This window comes from Lipotes vexillifer, unplaced genomic scaffold, assembly GCF_000442215.2.
Source record: "Lipotes vexillifer unplaced genomic scaffold, Lipotes_vexillifer_v1.1 scaffold742, whole genome shotgun sequence".
Lineage (NCBI taxonomy): Eukaryota > Metazoa > Chordata > Mammalia > Artiodactyla > Lipotidae > Lipotes > Lipotes vexillifer.
The window spans coordinates 2,553,950-2,579,350 of NW_006775459.1; the positions used below are offsets into that span (position 1 = coordinate 2,553,950).

Genomic DNA, 25,401 nt, shown 5'->3' on the forward strand with positions numbered 1-25,401 from the left:
TTAGATAAACCTGTGTTAAACAGATTATTAGTTTGCTTTGGTTTTTTTTTCTCTCCATGTTGGAGGTACCTACTACTTCCTGTCCATTTGTGGCACTGCTACATTTCTTTTTTTCAGCCTATGGCATATGAGTCTTTCTCTCTCTCTCTTTTTTCCTTTACTACCTCAGTAAAGGTCATCCCTTCTTTCCAACACAGCATTTATGACATATCATGACCTTTATCTTCCTGTCTGCTTTGCCAATGTATTAAGACAGGAAGCAAAAAAATATTGTTTGTATTATCCAGGTAGAACTTTCTCTATTATTTAGTCACTGATGGGTACAGAGCTTGCCTTTGGGTACATGTCCTCTTATGTTTTGGGTCTTTTCTTCCCTGCCCCTCAACTGTTTTATTTCCAATGGGAGTTTTATATCCTGTGTGACCAACATAGATGTTGTCTGTTAGTTTATGGCTAGCACAACTGAAATAATTCAGGGCTTTTATGTATCGGAGATTTAAAATATTGAAAGAATCAATACAACCAGGAGGAGTACTTGAACATAACTTGTTTTTGCCAGAATACCAAAATAAGGCAAAGGGTTAAGTCTGAGGGATTTCTTTAAAAATCAGCCTACATGGTGTAATTTATTTGAATAATTAGAGTCCTCCTAACATCTACCTGGTCAATTTAACACCTCAGGGAATGAATACAAATAGACATTTTGTGCAAACAAACATCTCTGAGAAGAATGGGATACTCTCTCAGTAATGAGTAGATTTGCCCTGTGTATTGCAAGGAGATAGATTGATCTAACTAGCAAGTCAAATAAACTATGTGTACAAATATGCATTTGGAATATTTCTATATTTCTCTTTAAATTCCAGGCTGGTGATCCCCAAAGACTAATGGAATAATAGAGAGGCTACAATGGCCATTGAAATAGCTTTTGGTGAGGTATTTGTCTTCACATAATCTAGGAGGTGACATTCTGATGGACCTACTAATTTCAACATATGAATGCCACAGCCTATTTTCTGCAGTATGAAAACTGAGTCAGACTACTGGTTTTTTCTTCCCAAGTTAAATCACTTTACAGCATTTTTATTCATAAGTAGAATAAAATGGTAACTACAGGAAAATAATTTATGTATCCACAGAATTCTTCTCTGAAACCATTAAGACTATACTGGGTATATAGCCCAATATATCAATAAATATATAAGAGTATATTTAAGCTTCTTAATACTATATGTATATGCTATCAAACATAAAAGGGTAAATGAATGGCAATATATGAAAGTGTATTAAAGGATTTGGTTTTTAGGCATACATGACACCTCCTAAAATCCTATGGTTTGAAAAGAACAGATTAAATCTAATATTTAAGGTTCCTCTGCCAATAAAACCTCCGGGTTTCTAATCTTTCAGGGGTTTCAATGTCTTTCTTGATCAACTCAAATAACTTCAAAAGGAAAAAAGTCCAGCCTCAGTTTCCACAGAAAAATTTTACAAGCTGCACCTACTAAATGGTGATCTCATTTTACACTGTACCACATATATTGGTATTTGGAAATGTGTTCTAAGATGACTCCAATTATTTCAAAGACATACAGTTCAAACAGTGTGTGCAATGTCAAAATAATTCATTTTAAGTCTGATTAAATTTCTGGACAGTTATAGTAAACACTTAAAACTACTATATTTAGGCTACAATTATTGACTTCCTTACAAATTATATACACAGGATTGACAAATTTAGCTATTTTAAGTCATACTCAATAGTTTAGTAGGAACCACTTAGCATAAATTATTCACTATAAAATCATCTCCCTTTTTTTGACTTAATACAAAAATAGAAACAACTTCGAGCTAAGTTTATTTTTAAGCCACTTTGTTAGAATGAGATGTTATGGAGCATATTCTATATAATTTCAAAACTTTTATATTACAGTTTACACTATTCTCCTTTCAGAATGCATTTTTTTTCCTTTAAAAAGTCTGAGTTTTTAATTTTGCAAATACTATTAGTGCAAGAGTACTATCTTTGGCCTAGACTTAACAGAACACATTTCGAATAATTCCTATAGTGGTTTACAATACCCAAAGAGTCACAAATTTCTACAAGTTGCTAATAGAAAAATCCTATCTATTTCCTATATACTTTATGTTGTCAATAGAAGCATGTTTGCATTAACATTAAACTAATGTTTTTAAATATATTACATCTAGGCCAAAAACGGCTTGATAACATACTTCAACACCTAACACAAAGTACTATGTTCCAATTTAACTGGCAAGAAAGCAAGATTCAGGAGAATAAATTTTCAGTGCCAGCACATACAGTATATGACCTACAACATCAAATATTACCACTTTAAATAAATAGAACAGAGGAAGAATGAAGCTTTCCTAACTCATCAGATGGCAACTTAACACAAAACTACAAATGCATAAGATGATAATCCCGCCTACCTTAACTGAAGGCAGAGAATGACTTAAAAGAGAGGCAAGATATGTTTCTTAATTTCTTTTTTTCTTGAACCTCAAATATAGTTATGAACACACCATACAAAACATACAAGAATTTAAGTGTTAAAGGTCATAAGGTTTCAAAAGCAGCCCACTGATTGTTTCTAATGATTATATCTGCACTTACTTGCACTATATATATAAAAGTTACAACATTAAATAAGGTAAAACAAAGACAGAAAAATCTAGTGGGACTAAATTACATTAATACATTTTATTTTCAAAGCCAAAGTGCAACATTTGACCATTTTCTCATGAATTATGTATTATATAAAATCAGCAATATGTAGGGTATTAGGCTGATAAAGACCTAAAATACCTCAATAACTTTAAAATTTGTTGCCTATTTGGATAAGGAATACTTTTATAGGCCTAGTTACAGAAGTAAGCATACATACCCTGTTCTAATACTTCTTCTCGTTTTGGCTGCTGTGGTAAAGAAGTCTTATCTTTATTCACTGTTTCTGTAAAGGATCAAAAGAGCTGAGCATAAATTTGCAGTATATATTACATACTTTAAGTAGTTTATTGGAAATATGCTATCAACATAAAAATATTTTCAGGGTATTGTATTTCATAAAAACAATAGTACTATGAATTGATATGGTAGAAATGCTCTAATTCTCAAAAAACTCTAGCGTAACTACAAAGTACAAGACTCTGACTTAATAACTGTATCAACTACCCTTTCAGTAATATATAAATGATGCAGAATTTTAAAGATGCATTAATAAAACTGCTTGTATTTTTTAAAAGTTGAATCTAGTAATATTTTTAGGATATTTTCAGAACATTTTAAGGTACATTTTATAAATATATTACAATTTTTATAAATGACCTGATTGCTGTGTTAATTTCTTTTATAAAATTTCCTATAGAAAGAAATAAGAAGTTCTGGCATTAAGACTGAACTTGTAATACTCAGTTAAGTCTCAGCATACTTCCTCCAATAAAAAAGTATGTGGGTTTTGCAATTTTAAACTAAAGAAGTGACAATCAATATGACCATTTTGCAGATGAACAGTAAATTAAAGAACAATTTAGAGAATGAGACCAAAAGGACTAAGGCTAGTAATGCCTCATAAATCAAGAACTGTTCTTTGCTTGAAGACTCATTCAACAGATAATTTAGGGGATGGTCGGAGATGATAACCATTTTCATTGGCAAACTGTAGCACTCTTTAGAACATGGTGTATAAACTCATAAACTGAATAATTCATTACTGGTTATGGGAAGAATGAAATGAGGAAACTAGAAACACAAGTTAAATGAAGAAAGATCTACATTTATGGAATTGGTCTCAAATGAATCTGTTTCATCACTAGTTGAGAGTTTTCACTTTAACTGTTTTGATGGGGGAATGTCAGGAGGGGAGATAGAGGATAAAGAGGGAAAAGAGGGAATCAGATTATGTGTACACATGCGATTGTTTGACAGAAGGAGGATGATTTTAAACATTAATTGTATAGTCAAGTGAGACATATAAGAAAATATAAAATACAAAATCATACGTTGATTTAAATTCAACACCAATTTTACCTTTGTGATGTCCATGCATCATAACCATATCAGACTTCACAGGAATTGGAATGTTGGCCTCTGGTGGTATGGTTCTGAACAAATCCGGAGCGATATTCTGTGTACAGGTCATGAAAGAAACTGCATGCTTGGCTTCCATGTAATACATAATGTATAAGTTGCACATTTCATCACTAGATGTGCCACTGCAGGCAAAACAAAAAAACAAAACAAAAAAAAACCCCAAACAAACAAACAAAAAAACCCATAGACATGACAAATCAGTCATTCACATAAAACATATTCTTAATGCAAGAAAAATGCAACCGGTAAATCTTCCAACAATGGATTCAAAGGTGGAAATATTGTACATTTATTTTATAGCTTTCATTAAAACCCATCACAGTTTTCAACATCAAAAGCACACTGTCAAAGGCATATTTCCACTTAATAATGGAGTATTCTTTTGCAGTCAGTCACTCCATGGATATCACCAAATACTACTGACAGTAAAGTAATGGTCTTTCAGCTGCAATGAGATGCTTTTTTTCCTCTTCTAAATCCTTTTATTCTTTAGTCCTTCTATTTGTTAAAACTCATAGATTGAGTAAAGTATTTTTCTCATGGAAAATCTTAATTATTTACTTAATAACAATAAATTTCAGAACAGTTCAACAGAAACACCATATATTAATTACAAGTTTATATAGAAGTGGCTTTTTCCATTTAACCCTTAGAGTCAGGGATCTTGGTTTTGCTAACTGCCTGTTCCTCAGGGTGAGATGAATCAAGAATCATGTGTTGATACTAAGACATCATAAACGTTATCTCTGGTATCTGACTTGGCACCTTGACTTCTATAGCGGGGAAGAAAAGAATGCCTGAGGAATGATACAAAATGAAACCAGGCCTAATGTCTTCTAAGGGCTCAGACCTGAATGGGGTAGTGCTGTACAACTGAATAACTCAACGTTAAAGATAGATTTTAAAACAGTGGGGTGGTAATTTCCAAGAAAAAGTTCCGAATAATATAAATCATGCCTAATAGTTTATAGAACATGTTTTCTTCTTCCTCAATTCACATGGGTTACTATGTGTTTCATTCTCTTCACTATCATTAGGAAGGAAATATTTAGGTACACCTTCACATAAACCACCTTTTATATACCAGCGTGGTTTGGGCAAAAGAACATTTCCTTTTTGGTGTTAATTCTGACAATTTTTAGCAAGCCTCTACTAATAAAAAAACAAGCTCTGAAATGGATTATTTGCCATACAGAATACATCAGTGTTGATTTTTCCAGCAATGTCATGCGGCACTTATTTCCTCTCCATAGCAACAGTAATGACATCAGCAAGGGAAGGAAAAAAAAGAAAAATCTTTTCCAAACAGGGATGTGGTTCCTCTAAGCTCTGAAAATGTAGAGCCCGAGAGACCACAGGAATGAGCCCCCGTTATGGGAAGCTCCGTTTGTGCTTTTGAAAATAATTTGTCTTCTCACTCTCTGAATCTAATACCTGCCAGTGTAATTGCCTTTCCCATGAAATAAAAGCAAAGAGTGAAGTGCAAACCCAAGCAAACACCTGTTCACTACACATATCTTCATGTGTCAAAATGCCATTGCTAAGAATTACATTTTAGCAGCTTTGGAGTTGGTCAGAAAATTATGTGCTATAAAAGGAATGGCTGGTGCCAAAGTAATAAGCCAGAGCTCCCACCATATTATCCACTCTCCCCTTATTCAAAATGAGGAAAAAGGTATAGATCAAGAGAGTGAAATGAGGGAAAAGTAATTTAAGATGTGGCCCTGGCTTAGAAAACCTTGAATCACTGTGCAGAGAGGGAAAGCAAAATGAAACCTTCCCAAATTAATGAAAGGAAAAAAACTGAATAAATTTGTATGGTAATAAATGAAACTTGCAATTAACCAATGGATAGATCCTTCTATATTTTCTGTTTGGGAACGTCATGCCCATGTTCATCTCTAAACACATGTGATTTTGTGAAACAGCCTAATCAGCTCACTAATATAGCTCATTTAAGGTATTGACTCTATGATACAATACTGAGCTGATTAAACAATTTAAGAATCTTCGCAATCACAAAGAAAATTTCATTAAACAGCTGAAGAAAAAGAAAAGAGTCATACTTTATTCCTTTCCATCTATAATTGAACTTGTAGTCAAAGTAACTCTGAGCTCCTGTCTGACACAGAAACTATCATATCCTATACATGGTAGGATTCAGATCATTGCTAGTATCAGCAACACGGTTTGCCTGTTTTATTCCACATTCATCTTTCTTTCACCCAAAAAATATCTGACTTTACACCAAACTGCTTTCTATGTTCCTAAGGGAGAACTGTGATACATCTACCCTTCTTCTCCATAGAGAACAACATATGCAATTCAACTCTGTCAATCTAATGCTTGTTAACATGAGAAAGTATGGAGGGACACTGTGTTCAGACTTCTGTGCTGGCTCTGCTGAACGGTCCTTTCAACACTCCCTAATGCCCATGTGATTCCCTAAATGATGACGGCTGGCATCACCTATATCCCCAAATTACAGTGGTGCATTTCTTTCCTCTTCATGCATAAAAAGGTGCTTAAGTGAGAACTACTTCTTTTATATAGGCTAGCTTTAAATCTGACAAAGTCTGGTGAGCCTGAAAATAGTACATGCTCAATAAATATATGTTGAATGAGGAAGAAGGAATAATCTATCTTAACAGATGTTTATAATGTATTACAGCATAACCTGTTACCCCTAATACATCATACTGCTGAGTCAGGTCAATATTACAAACTCAATTTACAGCATTTCTGAAAAATATTGAGGTCTATCTGTTTATCTATCTTTCTTTTATCTATCTATCTATCTATCAGGATTTTATAAAAATATATCATTTCATATTATAAAGATATGTAATTGACATTTAAGAAAGTATCAAATATTGTGAAATGTATCATTTATAAAAACCCAAATATTATGGAACACCATGCCTATGTTTCAGACAGTGATTCTCCACTCTGGTGATTCCCTCATCCCTAGCCCCTGCCCCTTACACTCAATAGATGCTAAACTTGAAAATAACTAATGACAGTAAAAGACTAATTTTGCAAAGAAATATGAACAGATGCTAGACTTGAAAATAACCAATGACAGTGAAAGACTAATTTTGGAAAGAAATATGAAAACTTTAAAGAAGTTATTTTACAAAGCTTTGAATTGTTTCTTAAGAGGTTTCATGGTGCTTTAAAACTTGTTCATTAAGAGGCTATTGATCATATAACTTTATTTGCATATAATACACTTTAAATGCCGATTAAACTCTTGTGCTTGGTAACTACAAATATTTATTAGACCTGCTCATATGTATATGAAATAACTGGTCCCAAATGAAAAATATCACCAACAAACTGACCAAACTGGTAAATATCACCTGCCAATTCTCAAGAATTAATTAAAAATTTTAGCATATACACTTTTAGGCAAATTAGCTGACTTAATTAGCTTATTTGGCTGACTCAATGAAATTCTTTGTTTGTTGTTTAAACTTGACTAAACATCTGAAATGAATTTAGAGGAGCATCATGTTTAATATAAAATATGTAATGCAGTCAGGTAGAAAATATTGCTTCTTGGTAGGTTAATTAGTACTATATTGTCAATATATACATTAGCGCAACTTTGCCTAAGATATATTACCATATTTACTATTTAAAAAGAAACATAATATATCTGGATTTAAAATGTTGCCATTAAGTAAATTTATTAACATAATTTGTCTTAAATTCACCTGTTTTTTAATGGTTATATTTTGAAATGAATCCCTGGTATGGAAAAATCTGTCCCTAGTTTTTTAAGGGCTTTTTATTAGTTAACCATGATTGCTCTACTTAAGCTAAGTTTTCTCCAGTCCTAAAATTTCTAGCTTAATACAGAGTCAAGCTAGGATTGGGTAGAAGAATCACTCAAGTGAAAATCTTCCTAGTAGGCCACTGATGGTATAATTTTCCAGTAAAACCTAGTTTCCAGGTGGCTGCAGAACAAGAAGGTAAAAAACTTGAAGTCCATTTTTCTTCCAGTGCTTGAAGGGGGCATCTGCTGGCCCCATATGACCTTTGGGTAAGTGGGACTTGTATTTAAGTCAGCTTCATGCTCAGGGCTCAAACCTGTGCCAGTGGGAGTACATGTTTGTGTATGTGGGTTGGGGGGTTAGATGGGAACAGAGAAGAGAGAGAGGAGATTTACAGAGTATCATTTAATTTAAAAGACATCATAAAAATACTAGTTTTCTCTTTATACTGGTTACATTCTCAATTGTGATTCTATAGCACCCTATGGAGGTGGTATCTTTTACTTTACAAAACAGATGCATTATTGTTATTACTAAAAAGCATATTAAGTGCTATAAGAATGCTTTACATTATTATGAGGATTTAATTCATATTTAAGTTTATTCAAAATTTTCTGCTTCATTGTATAAATTAAATATTCAGAATATGGACTCACCCAATAAGTAAATTTCCTGTAATTTCTTTCTATTTCATTTATAATTACAAAGTGGCATTTTCTTTAGTCCACATGAGAGTTACAAAAAGATAGATTGGTATAGTCATTTTAGGGTATTATTTTAAAGCAAAATGCACATTTTAAAAAAGACTAGAATTATTCTGGACTCATGAAACTGAAAGAGACCCCTAGAGATCACTTTGGCCTCTCATCCTGGTACTATAACAAGTCATTAATTTCTATGGCTGATATTGCCTCACAGAGGATACTCAAAGGATAGACTCTGGCCAAAGTTACAAGCCCTCCAAAACTGTACAGGAACCTCTAAGCAAAAATATTTTACTTATTTCACACTTAAACTTGTACACTAGTACAAAGAATGTGTCGAAAGGGGTTTTTTTACTCCTTTGTCTATTTCAAAGGTTAATAAAATAACCAATGGCGTTTAAGTAAAGTTCCAGAGGCTCTACACTTCATGTATTTAAAGATTGTTAATAAGTGAATTATTAGACTTCTCAAATCTAATTATGTCTACTTTGTCAGTCCTTTTGTTACCATTTTATGTAACTCAATACTTTTATTGCTTTACTCAAGTCTCCTTCCCAAATTTATCAGAGTCATCCAAAAGCAAAGCTGTTAAAAACTTCTTATTTAATATAACTTGATGACTTTTTTCTATTTGTTTTATCTTTAGCCTTAAAATTGATGCTTATTAATACAAAACCCTTTTAGACTGACATAAAAAAGTCCTATTCCACCATCTTGAATGCTTTTTTTTTTCTTTTACCTGCATCAGTACCTTTTCTGTTTCCCCTGACAACCAACAGCTAGTGTTGTCATCATAAGAATCATCTTCTGTGCATCTAATGCATATTTTCAGACGCCTACTCTCTGTAACTTCTCTTTGATCAAAAGATAAATGGTTTTAAGCTCCATCTTCTAGGTGGCATCAGTAAATATTTTATAACCTAGTTTAATATGGAAAGGAGGCTCCTTGGTTCTTTTCTAACAGAAAGAAATGATAAGAGACTTTATCTTTCATTTTTAATTTAGGCAAAACTTTTTTGAAACAATTCATAGTGTTTTGAAAAATTTACTTGGTGTTATAAAGTATACTTATTTCAAAGTAGCTCAGGATTTTGAAAATTATTTAAAAATTCAACATTCTTTTATGGAAAAGGTATTGCACAGTATTATTCTCATTTGGTTTCTTATCTGGAAAACAATGAATACATAAAAGTTTTAACAGGTAGAAAAAAATCAATGGTTCTGAGTAATTAAGGGCCACCACCACATGCAAAACCTATATAATCACCTAAAGTTGAACACAGGGCAAAAGGACACTTGAGAAAAAAAAATTATAATCATTACATTTTTCTTTACTAAGATGTACAGGAAGTAATACACACTCTTGTGGCAACTATAATATGTAGAGGTGTGATCCTGAAGGTCTTGAATAGGCAGGAAGAAAGGAAGCATGAAAAAGTAAGCACAAGTTCTGGAGTTTATCCAAATCAATCAGTTCTAAAATCATAAAATGCTATAGTTTGTGGTAATTGTTCATAATAGAGAAAAATGTGCCTGCCATTCATTCACAAAGATAACTGTCACCTATACTCATGCCTTGTCCTAATGAAAATCATTTTAAATAGTGGAATTTGTGAAATCATACCCAATGTGTGTGGCTTCTGTCCTTCCTTCACCAGTGAATACACATCTTGCGGCCAGTATGTCACCGAAACTAACATCTACTGGGTGTTCTACAGGGTAAAAAGCCTGCAAAGAAAACAAATACAATGATTCATTAAAATTCTCAATAAAACCCAGAACCACATGCCTTAATAACGTGAGGCTTGGGGCACCCTGGGTAGAGAGGATGAACACACACACACACACTTCACCACCCTGCTTAGAAATATTAAGAGAAATGATAAGGAAACCATCAAGTTGGAAAAGAGGTTATACACAACTTAGATATACAGTAAAGGTAGATTTAGAAATGTTTAGATCCTAGAGAAATTCACAAGGGTTCTATGAGGGTTTTTTAAATTACTATCTGATTAGTATTTTTTTCTCTCAAAATTGTACTAGATTCTACACACCTGTGGCAGCTGGGGGCTTTGGTGTCCAATCAGTGTCCACTGTCCATTTCTTACTCTGTATCCACTTACTACCTTACCTGTAATGAACACAAATTATAATTATATAAGGTTTTAGAAAAATAAAAGGCATTATTTTTCTTATTTCAAAATAAAATATGAATATTTTCAGAACTCCAAATGCTAGGCACTTTCATGAAAACAATATGATCAAAAAACATGCAGGATTTCAAGGTATTGCACAAAACCTCTTTCACTGAAACAGATTTAAGGTCAAATATAATTTACATTTTACATTTATAGCATTAGCAAGGACAGTGGTATATCATCTAATATGTAGTTTAAAGTTCTTACCTAAATGGTGAGTGTGAACTCTGTAGGCAAAGACATGCATTGGATACTTTTTATAATGGCATGAAATATCAGAATTCACCACTGTTAGAAATGAAAACACAGAAAAAAGTCACTGTTCAACTGGAAAATAACATTATTCTTGACTAAAAGTATGTATAGAGTATTCACAAGTAGCTAAGCATGGGGGTTTTGAGTAAACACATACTCATGTACTCAGCAGATATTAAGCACTTATTATGTGCCAGCTACTTTACTAAGATGAGTTAAGAACCCCTTACCCTTATATTTTATTTCACTCATAAACAAAATGACTAGGCCAAATCAACAGTGAAAACACAGGCTTAATTTGATATCTTTATCATGAAATTTACACAGTTGAAAAAGCTTAAACATTGGTTTTTATTTTTAGAACAGAAGGATTTTTGAAAAATTGATTACAGATACCTAAGATAACAAGACTGACAGTTCCTGTTGAGAAGGAAACATTTCATATACTTTTCCTTCCTTGCAGACTAACACATAGTAGCTATTCAATAAACGTCTTTTAAAATAAGCCAATGAAAAGTAATGAGATCATACTTGTCATTAACTTTAAAAGATTCCCAGTAAAAACAAACAAGTAATATTTAATATGACACTTTCACCAAAGGATAAGATACACTGATGAATAATATTATATTTATTCCAATAGCTTTTTGTAAGTTTAGGAGAAATCAGCTATTATTATCCCCATTTTACAAATGGAGAAATAAGCCCAGTAAATCTGTGTTCAAAGACTTGAGTTGCACCTGGATTTGCTGGCTTTTGATTCTGAATCTGATATTCTCTGCAGTAGTTTATGCCACAGTATGATATGAAATTTGTTTCTGGCATCAGAAGAATGGATGATTGATTTGTAAAATACTCAAGAATTATTCTTTAATTTGTATAACCCTCTACTTACTCATGGGCCTCAATTCTTAGCATAAAAACTGGAAAATAATAAACTACTGGCTTGGAATAATATAAAAACCTATTTTAACTCCAAGGATAATAAAGAACTGGTGTATTTTTCAGGGACTCAAAAATATTGGTCATTTCAAGTGTTTTAAAAAATATACTGTAAATCCATTCTTAAAGATTAGGTAATGAGGTAACTGTAATTCTGAAAGATCATTACTCACCCTTCTCTCCTGCTGGTATAACAGTGTCAACAGACATCATAAGGTACATGCCAGCAATTAAAGGCTGTCTGCAGAAAACAGTAATATTTATCTCAACTATTTGCAAAGTCAAAACCATTGCCTTGGAAAAATAAGGTATACTTCAATACATTGGTCTGTAAAATATGATTCATGTGAAAATTAAAATAATATGGTTAAAGAGGTAGAATATATATTTTTTTCTAGAGAAAACTTAACTTTCTTGGGCAAATAATACACATTTTTGTGGCACGGTAAATGTGGAAGGCAGTCTCTAAGTGGCTCCTGTGATGGTTAATTGTATATGTCAAGTTGGCTAGGCTGCAGTGCCCAGCTGTTTGGTCAAGCACTAATTCAGATGTTGCTGTGAAGGTATTTTTTAAGAAGTAGTTAATATTTAAAACACTGACTTTGGGTAAAGCAGATTACGGTCCACAACGTGGGTGGGTCTCTTAAGGGAAAAGACTGAGGTCCCGGGAAGAGGAAGGAATTCTGCCTCCAGACTGTCTTTGGACCCAAGATTGCAATATTGATTCCTGCCAGGATTTCCCTCCACCTGCCAGCGTGCCTTGAATATTTCAGACTTGTCAGATCCGACAATTGTGTGGGTCTATTCCTTAAAGTAAATCTCAATTTCTCTTTCTCTTTCATTCTCTCTCTCTCATACATTGTTAGTTCAGTTTCTCTGGAGAACCCTGACCTATACAGCTCCCAAAGACCCACAGCTCTGACATTCGTGCCCTTGTCCAATCTTCCCTTGATGTGGGCTGGACCTAGTAACCAGACCCAGTACTTTGTTATTTCTATCAAACAGAATATAGCAAAAATGACTTCTTTTTTTTTCTCCGTTGGATTCAGAGTGTGAAGATTTGTTAACTATTTTCTTGACCTATCAGGCTTATGTATTATATTCAGTAACTTCTGAAATGAGGATACAAAATGACTCTCTGGCTTCCATCCTGCTCACCCTCTTGCTTTCTCCCTTGCTAGCTGTGATGGACACCAGCTGCCATGCTGTGAGCTGCCCTGTTTAGAGCCCACACGGGGAGGACAGGAGGGAGTCCTCCAGCCCACAGCCAGCAAGGAACTGAATCCCATCAATAGCCACATGAGTGATCTTGGAAGCGAATCCTCCTCGGTCAAGTCTCCAGATGGCTGAAACCCTGGCTGAGACTGACTGCAGCCTTTGTGCGAGACTGCCAGCCCTAGCACCTAGCTAAGCTGTGCCCAAATTCCTGAGCCACAGGAAAATGAGACAATAAATATTCGCTGTTTTAAGCCACTACGTTTAGAATAATTTGTTATACAGCAATAGGTAACTAGCACAGTGGATTTCCCACTTTTAAGCTCTTGAAGATCTTAAAGTTGTCACTCAGCTAGGATAACGGCAGTACTTACGGCAGGCGTGTAAGGTGTAAGGAAACACCAGAGCAGTCCTTGTGATTATCTGAAAACACACACACAAAATACACATCTTAAATATAAAAATGTGAAAAATGGATTTCAAACTAAAAATGTTAACTAATCACAACCCAATTCTACATAAAAAACCCTACATACTTCATTTGTATGGTGTTTTATAGTTTACAGAGTACTTTCATATTCATGAAATCCATTTATTTCCAATGTATCCCAGAACAACAACAAAACCATCATTTCAAGCAGTCTGTAGTGTTTTTTCTTGACTCATCAAACTGACTACTTATCTGCTTTCCTGCAGATACACTAAATACTAGTCATAAGCTCACAGAAGAAAGCTGTGGCTTCTCTCTATGCATTATCTGTATTGTTGAAACATCCAGAAAAGTTTGTGAACTGAATGGTTTGTTCCATGGGGCTCCAAACAACTAGGTTTTCTACTTTTCAAAAACTGAAGTAGTCCATAATTTGGGCTTTCAAGATATAACCATTTTTTAGAGTCTGTAATGTCTCAAATTTATGTATAGGGATAACCTTATTTGGTTTCTAAGCCTCGTTCATCCCCACCTTCTAAACAGGAACCTGATGTTCATTCTTTTTACACCCTAACTTCAGTTGAGAGCTGCTAAGTATCTGCATCTTTGCCAAGGACACTTCAGAGACCTCTTACAAATCTTCTCTCTTCTTTCTTCGTCTTCCCCAAATGGAAAGAAGGTAAAATTTTAAATTACTCATCCAAATTCTGATCTCTTTTGAAGTTGCTGATCTCTAACCACAGAGACCATGAATAGTAATTCAGACTTACTCATTCCTTCCATTTCTGTATATGTTAAATCCTTTCTATTTCACATTTTATTCTAGTAATTATAAAACTCTATATCTCAACTTTAAGAGTTGATTTTAATGTAACTATTGTGTATGTGTGTGCAAGATTGATAGATTTATATGAGAAATTAAGAAGTGAAGTATACTGGACTTCCTTGGTGGCACAGTGGTTAAGAATCTGCCTGCCAATGCAGAGGACACGGGTTCGAGCCCTGGTCCAGGAAGATCCCACATGCCATGGAGCAACTAAGCCGGTGCGCCACAATTACTGAGCCTGCGCTCTAGAGCCCACGAGCCACGACTACTGAAGCCTGCTTGCCTAGAGCCCGTGCTCCGCAACAAGAGAAGCCACCGCAATGAGAAGCCCACGCACCGCAACGAAGAGTAGCCCCACTCGCCACAACTAGAGAAAGCCTGCGTGCAGCAACGAAGACCCAACACAGCCAAAAATAAATAAATAAATAATTTAAAAAGTGAAGTATACTAATAAATAACAGCACATGCAATAATTCTTTCAAGAAAATTTTTTCCTTTCATCTGTAATTCTCATGAGAAAAGCAAAGGTAGCTTCACATAAAAATACATAATAACAGGTAACTAACAAGATATGCATTTTTATTTACCATAGATAAAGTTTAGAAAGAAAATATAACAAATCATGTTTAAAACTTTGGTAATAAAACACAAAGGAAATGTCTCTGTATAGTATTAAGCTTGATCTTAAAAACAATACAGAAATAAATTCAAGGATAAACATTTTATATTTAATCAGTTGGATTTATTTTTGTCATTTTACAAAGGGACTTTATCCAATCTCCTAAATCAATTTCAGTCAGATTTTATTTTCATAATAATTTCACTGTTCTTTTTTTAAAAGTTTCAATTGAGTTTTAAATAGATGAGGAGAAAATAATAGCAAAAAGAATAAATTACAGGTTTATCTTAATTTTTGCCTATGCTTTTAAATATAGAAAGGATAACTATTTTTTAAATTTATTAAAACTTTTTGTATTTTTGAGAACACGTTTTCCTAAATGTACTGATTGAGATTTAGTAAATATGCCTAGTCTGTACTACTTGCAATATGATTAGCCATAGAATTTACCCAGAATTACCTAAATATCTCCACTGATCAAAAGAGAATAGTGGATAGGACTTCCCTGGTGGCGCAATGGATAAGAATCCACCTGCCAATGCAGGGGACTCTGGTTCGAGCCCTGGTCCAGGAAGATCCCACATGCCATGGAGCAACTAAGCCTGTGTGGCACAACTACTGAGCCTGCACTTTAGAGCCTGCGAGCCACAACTACTGAAGCCTGTGCGCCACAACTATTGAAGCCTGCACGCATAGAGCCTGTGCTCCGCAACAAGAGAAGCCACCGCAAGGAGAAGCCTGCGCACCACAACGAAGAGTAGCCCCCACTTGCCACAACTAGAGAAAGCCCGTGCGCAGCAATGAAGACCCAATGCAGCCAAAAATAAATAAAATGAAATAAAATGAAAATAGTGGAAAGTATACCATTAATTCATACCAAATGAATTCTAAACTCCAGAGACTCACCTAATTAGTGTGGCTGTTTTCAGAAAACATTTCTCCTGTATATAAACAATGTCATACCTATCTTCTAAGCCTATTTTGAGAAATGGTCCTCATCCATTCATTCAGTTAATATTCACTGAGCAATTGCTACACTCAGGCGCTGTTCTACACAATGGGGATTCAGTGAAAAACAGTTATGTTCATAATTCCTGCTCTCATGGTGCTTATGCTCTAATGGAAGTGGAGGAGATAGGGAAATGGGTAGAGGGCTGGTGAATATACAAAGATCCAAAGTGAAAATCTTACCTGTTTTACAAAAAACTCCAGAAATCAAAATATACAGAAGGAAAATTAGTGAAGAAATACACTTAAGAGCCACCCTAAATAGTTTCTTAGAGATGAAAGAATTTGTTTATATCAAATTTATCTTGTCAATCTGATCCACTGAGTCAGCAAAAATGAGGCATTCTAAAAACTGCTGTGTGTATGTGTGTGTGTATGAGTGTGTAGATACTATGCTTTACACTTTAGATAATCATCATTATTTATCCATGGGGTAACAGAATTACACTACTAACTGTGTGGCCTGAGGAAATTCTGTTACTTAGTAATGGATAAAAAATTTTTTCTTTTGCAGTACACAGGCCTCTCACTGTTGTGGCCTCTTCTGTTGCGGAGCACAGGCTCCGGACGCGCAGGCTCAGCGGCCATGGCTCACAGGCCCAGCCACTCCGCAGCATGTGGGATCATCCCGGACCGGGGCACGAACCCGTGTCCCCTGCATTGGCAGGCGGACTCTCAACCACTGCGCCACCAGGGAAGCCCATGGATAAACATTTTAACGATGATACTTTAGTTGAGCAAAATTCTAGGAGTTATCACAAGTAAATACTTATAAAGCATATTCATATACATTTTAGACATCATTTCAGTCAACTGCTATTTCATAGAGTCATTATTTCAAAATCAAATTTTATTATTGTAAATCATTGTGATTTCTTCTAGTTTGACTTCCTACAGTTTGACCTAAAGAGCCCATGTGTTTGCATATATACAGAGTGAGAAGTCCCAGCAGGAGCAACTTGAACTCCCTCAAACAAGGCTGTCTGGAAGTCTGGAGGGCTATCGGACCACAGCTATTCCTATAGCAAGTGGCAGCTTTGGAGAGAAGCATATTTCAGCCAAGTGTTTGGTGTGAAGATTATGACCTTTTAACTCCAACATGATCTTTACCACAGTGATGCATTATTATTTCCATAACCTCCACACTGATCTTACTTCTGGTGAACTCAGAAACTTCAGCTAGTTTTGCATATTTTACTGATGATTTCCCAGTGTGCTCTGACTTGCTTGCCCTTCCATTGTAACACAGTGCTTCAGCCACAAGATATGAAGCCTCATAAGAATTAATTCATTTCAATTCACTAGGCTATAAATGAAATCTGTCTCTTAAAATGGATGAGACTTTAAAGGTTTATTACCATAAAGAAACACATCAGTGCTTCTGCTAACATTTTACCACATAAGATGAAAAATGAAATCAGAACTGAGATCGTTAAGAAACACAGAGAAAATGAACTCAGAGTATCAAAATCATATGCTGGCTGAAAAAGCTAGTCAAAAAGACTAATTCTATGACTAGAATAAAAGTAAATAGAAGAGAGGAGAGGAAATAGATGGGAAAATTAATGCAGAGCCGAAGACCAGAGAAATGGAATCCCACAGCTTAAACAAAGATCGGACAGCAATGAGTGAAATAACTAAAATGGCCTGAAATCACAGGATTGAATTTGTCCTAATGAAAGGTAGAACAGGAAATGAGGACTATTCCCTGATTTATATTTCAGCATAAATATTGTACATTTACAACATACAATATGTAAGATTTGTTGGGTGGCAAGTTTGGAATTAATTTTTACATTTTCATCACACACAGTTATCTGACCATAGTGCCTTACAAGATCATGACCAGTTTCAACTAGGTGCTCCATGTGTTCCTTTGTTTAAAACAAGCAGGATCTAGAAAGTTATCTATTTAACACTTGGTAGATTAGTACTTGTGATCAATATTGATACCACTAAGAAACTCCAGTCTATAAATGAGACAATCTATAATATGTAAAGAATGTAGCACTCTATTTGGAGCATAGAAAAAATCCAATAAATATTAGTTCTTCTTCTTTTTATTGGTAGATTCCAAAAAATTTCAGTACATGAATATTTTACTTTTAAGAAATATATTTTCATAGTTATAGGTCAGGAATTTCTTTAACTGAAGAAACTAAAGCACATCAAATTTTTCCAACTTAACAACAGGAATAGAGAAAAGGGGGAAAACATGGGAATATTAAATGAGTAAGGAGACAGTTAGAAAAGGAATTAGAATTGAAATGGTATGTGAAAGATATTGCACAAAATAGATATTTTCAAAATGTAAATAGAAAGGCTGATTCAGAAAGGTATGACCTAGGGAGATACAGAACAGAGTCATCAGTGATATAGTGAAATTGTAGTAAGACATAAACATCACGGTCTGGCTAAAATGAAATTCTTGGATTAGGGACAGTAGGATCTCAAAGAAGTTGACAATACATTGTTTCAAAGGCCTTCCATGACTTTTAGCAATAAAGCTCCCCTTGACCAGACTCAAGACAACCTGTTTCTTTCTGAGTTCTGGGCCAGAAGAAGTTAGTTCAACAGGATTCTGTGTTTGTAGAAAAAAGAGTGAGGCAATTTTTATATTGATACTGAAATTGTTCTTTTAATTGTTCTTTTAATCTATGTTTATTCATTTATCCTGTACAGCTACCATTATGCAAACATTCTGACAGCTCTTCTTTCCAGGTATCTTTATTTTATCTGTCTTCTTCGAAAACAGATTTTTCTTTCACTGTACTGGGCTATAGGTGCACTCTCTCTCCAAGGTATACTGGTGAATACTTGACTTTTAGCTATTAATGTTCTGTGTTTACAGAGGATTGAACCCAAGATATCACTGTTAAAGGGATCTTTCATGATTGCTGTTCTCTTTCAGTGAGATATACTTTTAGCCTGATTGATTTCCAGATAGGTATCAGATGACACTGGGAGGCATATTTCATTTTAGGTCATTACCATCCAGTATAATGTCATATGTATGTACTAGAAGCTTTTGTAATGGTAAAGATATTAACAGTGAAAACATTAAGAGAATCATTTTTAAAAAGAAATGTAAAATCAAGTCTAATAATGCCTTAGAAGCGTATCATGGCATAGGAGGGTACTGCAGTACTGTTGGTTGAGTGGTAAGACTTCTAAAGAGTAGTCTGAGGATGAAAGAAACAAGTATTTACAGACACTGGATGAAACTTGAAAATAGCACTCAACCCAAATCTAATCTTGAGTAAGATGAAAACTGGATGACCGCTCGCTCCACAAGGGTCTCAGTTTCTCTTTTTCGAGAAACTGCTCTCCTCTGCTTAGGCAGAGGTGTATAACCACAGCAAGGTATTTTATCAAATATATAGACTCATAGCATTTCAGAACTGGAAGGGACCCTGGAGATGAAGGAGTTCAAATCTTGCACTTTATTGACGGGGAAAAGAGGCTACTGAGACTGGGTGTTGGCCAAAGCAATTCAGCTAACTGGTAACACACCGGGTATCAAAACTAATTCTCGAATGTTAGTATTTAGTAAATATTATTTACGTAACAAAAAGAGTTCTATTTCTTAGAGACTTCCAAAACATTTTATCTATGAAATGTCCTGAAGTTAAAATAAAGGAATTAAGCAAGAATTGATAAGTAACCAGTGGTACTTAAGGATATCCACTTAAGTAGGAAGTACATTTCTCTTAATGGGGGGTGAATGCATGGGATATGAGGTTATCCATTCCATACTATTTAGCTTGCTTTTCTAATAATAGCTTTTAGTTCCTGCCTGGATTCATAGCTAAGTAGTAAAGTAAGTATATAGAATAATGCATGATAATAACCTATTACATCTTAGGTCCTTAGAAGTCTGTTGATCTCTCCTAATCTTTCCTTCAAGAGATACACTTCATGAGCTCATCTTGTCCTGCTTGTTTCCTGCTTCAATTAAAAAAAACAGGTTAATTAATCATCGATCCTAAGGGAACCAATGTGTTGTTATACACTACATCCCACTAACTGGAAAAGTCCTTCAGAAAGACAGTTGTAGAGTGGATTTTAATTCACTGCACTCTCCTCAGAAGATAAAGGATAAAGCACACCCATTATCTACTATCCCACCCACAGTTTTAGATGATGGATCCTTTCCTTATGGAAGTACTGAAAAAGCATGCCTGGAACCATTGCCAAGTCTTATGAAAAACAAAGAAGTAACATCTTTAATAATAAAAATGTATTTTAGGAAATTTGTGAGCAAACAGTAAACTGTATCATAACTTTCCACCCTCTCAGAGTGTTCTGACATAATTTAAAGACCATCTTCTTGACTTTCTGCCTATCTTGAATTAACAGACAAGAATGAATCAAGAATATAATACACACCAATATTTTTTCAATAATATATGTACACAGATTTTGTAATAACTATTTGACTGTTAAGCTGGTTTGATCTTTACCTTATGGTTCTTTGTTCTGAATTAACAAGATTAAATTGATGGGACAGATCAATTGATGGGACTTTGCTGAGATTAAATCATGGCTCCCAAGGTGACGAAGAATAGGAGATTACTTGGGGATTCATTTCTATAGTCAGGAAAAATTTCATAGAGTCAAAATTACTTGGAAAATCCCATAGGAGAGTGGAGAGTGAGGTCTCTTAATAGATCAAACACAGCCAGTTTTCTTGGCACTGGAGCAGATTGCTGTCAGTTTTGTCAGTTGGGCCATGTTGTTTTTAAAAAATGTTATTTCTATATAGTTGGACTGTGTTGTTATATAAGGAAGGTTATTTCTGTACATTTGAAACCCTGCAGCAGCAGAGAGACAGACACAAGCACAAGAGGCAAATAGGAAACTGCAGAGGGAATAGCAGATAAGGGTCTCGCGTTCATTCTGGGTACAAGCACACTGAATGAAACCCTGGTTTTAATGAAGGTAAGACACAGCTCCTTTATTGTTTTTTTGGTACCACTGGATTATAAATGCAGGTCCTAGAGTCACTAAACAGTACTCAGTAAAAAGATGATTCTCCAAATTAACCAGAAAATGCATATATTAAGTGTTTTGTTAGAGTTTCCTCAAAACAAATTCTCAGTCACCAAATTTCTCCTAGAGAAATCACTGAAAACATATTTTCATATCAGGACTCTCCAGTTACAGATACATTGATATAAAATAGTCTCCACTCAAAAAGCACTAACACCTTAAGCTGTCATGGCAAACGTGTATCTGCTTAGCAAATATAACTGAAATAGGTGCACTGTTAATACATGACACAAACTGCACAGAGGTTTTCCTGGGGGCTGCTGAAAGCTGGCTTAGCAGACAAGCCTTGGTGCTAAATAAACCAGCACTACCAAAAAAGAAATCTTCAAAAAAGAATTCCTTTTGAAGCTGTCACTGCAGTGAGTTAGCCTCTTTTGATTTTGTACTCACTGCTGTGGGACTAGAAATTACTAGCTTCCATTTGTCCTGTGGCAAGGAAGAGAAAATGCATTTTATCCATCCTGCAAGAAGACGACTTTCACAAATGATGGCCTGTGCTGTTCCCAAAAGAGATCAAATGGAAGGCAGGTAGGCAGGCTCACCAACGAGCTTTTATAATCGCTCTGTGTGTGGAGAATGCTGCGGAGGGACTAATGTCAGAGCACTTTCCTCTTTCCATCTTTTATGAATGCAAAGAAAAGAATCCATAGTGAAGCTTAGGATTTATACTATTTCTTTTCTCAGAATTATGAGCCTACTCCAGAATCATACTTCCGAGAAAGTAAAATTAAAAGACAAAACCCCACAAATCCCAGGTAAATACAGAATTTTTAAAAACGTGGCACAGAGTTTTTTTTTTAATTATATTAGCACTTTAATATCCATGCTTTTCAAGGTGGAAGTGAAAGGTATTAAACGCTTGACATGGTAATTACTTCTTTTTTGTTTAATTTTTCAATTTTATTTTTTTTTATACAGCAGGTTCTTATTAGTCATCAATTTTATACACATCAGCGTATACATGTCAATCCCAATCTCCCAATTCATCACACCACCCTCCCCACCCCACCCCCCATCACTTTCCCCACTTGGTGTCCGCACATTTGTTCTCTACATCTGTGTCTCAATTTCTGCCCTGCAAACCGGTTCATCTGTACCATTTTTCTAGGTTCCACATATATGCGTTAATAGAGTTTTTAAATTAATGATTGTTTTTTGAACTTTTTGTTGAACTATATAATATACAGAAAATTGCACAAATCAGAAGTTACAGCTTCAGGAATTTAAAAAAACTAACACACTCCTGTAATCAGCACCCAAATCAAGAAGCAAAAAACCTCCACTTGTGGCCCCTCCCTGAGGCATTAAGTTTTAAATCTTTATTTTGTGTACACAGCATATTTAAACATTTATTTGCCTTTCCGAAGGTGCTGTCTTCTGGCACCTTTAACTGGCTTGTCCACTAGCTTCATGGGCTTTGGTGTGCAGTTTTTAAATATTATATCTGGTTACTAAGAGTTTTTTTATTATTTCCTCTTTCTCTCAGGGAAAAGTCCTATCAACCACTTTTAACTTCTGCATCTCAGTTTTTAATATTCTCAATTTCCCCTGCAAACCGGTTCATCTGTACCATTTTTCTAGGTTCCACATATATGCGTTAATAGAGTTTTTAAATTAATGATTGTTTTTTGAACTTTTTGTTGAACTATATAATATACAGAAAATTGCACAAATCAGAAGTTACAGCTTCAGGAATTTAAAAAAACTAACACACTCCTGTAATCAGCACCCAAATCAAGAAGCAAAAAACCTCCACTTGTGGCCCCTCCCTGAGGCATTAAGTTTTAAATCTTTATTTTGTGTACACAGCATATTTAAACATTTATTTGCCTTTCCGAAGGTGCTGTCTTCTGGCACCTTTAACTGGCTTGTCCACTAGCTTCATGGGCTTTGGTGTGCAGTTTTTAAATATTATATCTGGTTACTAAGAGTTTTTTTATTATTTCCTCTTTCTCTCAGGGAAAAGTCCTATCAACCACTTTTAACTTCTGCATCTCAGTTTTTAATATATATTCATTTTTTAATTGAAAGTCTAAATTTTCTTTTGAATTCTCCCAATTATTGTCTGTTCTCCCTACTGAGGGCAGAATGTAACTGCAAAAGCCTAGGAACCACAGTAAAGGTACCAGAAGAATAAGTAATGGAACGAAAAGGAACTTTAAGAGTTTTAATCAAAGAAACTTTTAAATTCAATTTGAAATATAAAGCTAAAAATCATATTTCTCATATAAAATGCTCTATATGAATTTTTGAATTGTCTGGAGGATATTTTTTATATACATAAAAGGTTTACCTTTCACCCCCTTTGGAATTCTCAACTACTTTGTGCAACAGTGTATTCTCCATCTTTTATTTAACTTAAACCTCTAAGTGCTCATGAATGATAAGCAAAGAGAGGGTAACCTAGTGGCAATAACATCCTGTTTTGTTTTGCAAACAGGAAGTTTATAGTCTGCAAAAGCGGTAATTTAATTGGAATATATGCTTTTTGAAGCTCAACCTAAAATCAGTGGCTGTATTTTCAACCCAATTATCTTCATCAGCTTAAAATACTATATCGTGTATTGATTTTGGTTCTTCAATGAAAAAATAAATTCGAAGTATCTAATTTACATATAATTATGCATGCATGTAGTCCTCGGTATTAACTAGGAAATATACTTTGAATATTATAGCTCATATATTTGACTTAGCATTAATTTTCAGTCATTCAATATGTTTATGTTGTAATTGGTATGAGGATTAATAAAGTTAATCTTCATAAAGCACTTGTGAGTTGAGTAGTACGGAAAACACTGAAACTGCTCAGTGACCCAAATTATCTCTCAAAATTCCCTGAGACCTTAAGCAAATCTTCATAATGTAAGATAAAGGGTTTGTTTAGAAGGGTTTGCAGTTACTGCTCAGATTTTATTCTCCTTTCTGTTATTATAGGTGATAGATACATTACACTTAAGTTGGGGAAACAAGGGTAAGGAATACTTGCAAAGAAATGGAGCTAGAAAAGTGTTGGGTAGGGGAGATATCCGTACAGGAAGACAGGCTCTAGAAAATTTTCAAAGATGGAGAAAAGAAGAATTAATATAGAATGAGAAGAAACAGGGAGCAGGACAAAGGGTTTCCAAATGGGATGAAGAGGAGAGCAATGTTTCGTTGGCAGAAAGAGGGAGGTTAGAAGGGTCTCTTCCAGGCCTAAGGAAGGTTGGATTTTATTTTTCTAACAGAATTATTTTATAAGTGTCATGAGATGTCATATTTGAATGGTTTTCATCAAATGTCTTTTTGGTCACGTGTTTAGTTAGGGTATGTCTCTCATTTTACACGTAAGACAGTCAACTAACATAAAAAAGGAATTAATAGAAAATAGGAAATAGAATGTACAAATCCTAGCCTTTCTAATGACTTCTGTCTTTTACCGGACTTCCTAGAACACAGTAAACAAACGTAAACATGCCAAAGCAATGAGGGGATTAGTGAGGGACAGGGTGTGGAAACCAGCCTGAGTATTTGTGGAGTGTGTGAAAAAATGCCTTGGATCTTCTAATTTTGATGTGAACCCATGAGCAAGTAACTTTATTTTTCCTCTTAATTTCTTTTGTTTAAAAAATAAAATATTATCCGCTATTAATTTAAATGAAAGTAATTAGTTAATGATTATGTACCCTGACCAGTTTCAAAAAAAAGAGTTAATAATTATGGGTGATTAAAAAAGCATGAGCTGCAAAGGGGTAAATGAAGATAAAGTATAAGGTTGTCTCAAAAACGACTAGAAAATAAAAGCGAAATGTGAGAAACTAAATAGTATTAGGGAAACTTTTTTTCCCTAAAAGACATCACTTAAGCTAAACATTATATTGTTCAATGTTACATTGCTCTAAAAAATACAGTTTAAGGAAAAAAGAACATTCTGAATATATTCTTTAAAAAGCAATAATACTGCAGTGCTTTACATATCTTTTCATAACCAAACGAATGAAAATGCAATTCCTGATACTTAATGACCATATTTAGGTATTAAAATAAACAGGTGTCCCATGGAATGAATGAGATGAATAAGGATCATTAGTCTTCCAAACTGAAGATGATTAACAAAATTGAAATGCAGGAAGCTAGAGAATCAGGGAGCTTACACTGGCAAAAGCCAAAAAATATTTCAGGATAATAGGCTTCTTTTGGATCATTTGAGAGGCACTGAATAGTCCTAAAATCATTCCCATGACTCACAACAAGCTGCTTGTGTATAATGAAGGTTAGAGAAG

The 25,401-nt window shown here is 34.5% G+C and overlaps 1 protein-coding gene across 6 annotated transcripts in view; it reads right to left on the minus strand.

Moving 5' to 3' along the window:
* PAM (peptidylglycine alpha-amidating monooxygenase) overlaps nucleotides 1-25,401 on the minus strand; it is a 154,239-nt gene that overhangs the window by 51,936 nt on the left and 76,902 nt on the right. For all 6 annotated transcript variants that reach the window (XM_007449913.1, XM_007449910.1, XM_007449908.1 and 3 more), the window contains exons 7-13: nucleotides 13,582-13,630; nucleotides 12,166-12,233; nucleotides 11,003-11,083; nucleotides 10,652-10,728; nucleotides 10,222-10,325; nucleotides 4,052-4,236; nucleotides 2,910-2,975 (exon numbers count right to left, since the gene is read on the minus strand). In XM_007449913.1, the coding sequence (XP_007449975.1) occupies nucleotides 2,910-2,975; nucleotides 4,052-4,236; nucleotides 10,222-10,325; nucleotides 10,652-10,728; nucleotides 11,003-11,083; nucleotides 12,166-12,233; nucleotides 13,582-13,630 (630 nt within the window). The remainder of the gene's footprint in view (nucleotides 1-2,909; nucleotides 2,976-4,051; nucleotides 4,237-10,221; nucleotides 10,326-10,651; nucleotides 10,729-11,002; nucleotides 11,084-12,165; nucleotides 12,234-13,581; nucleotides 13,631-25,401) is intronic.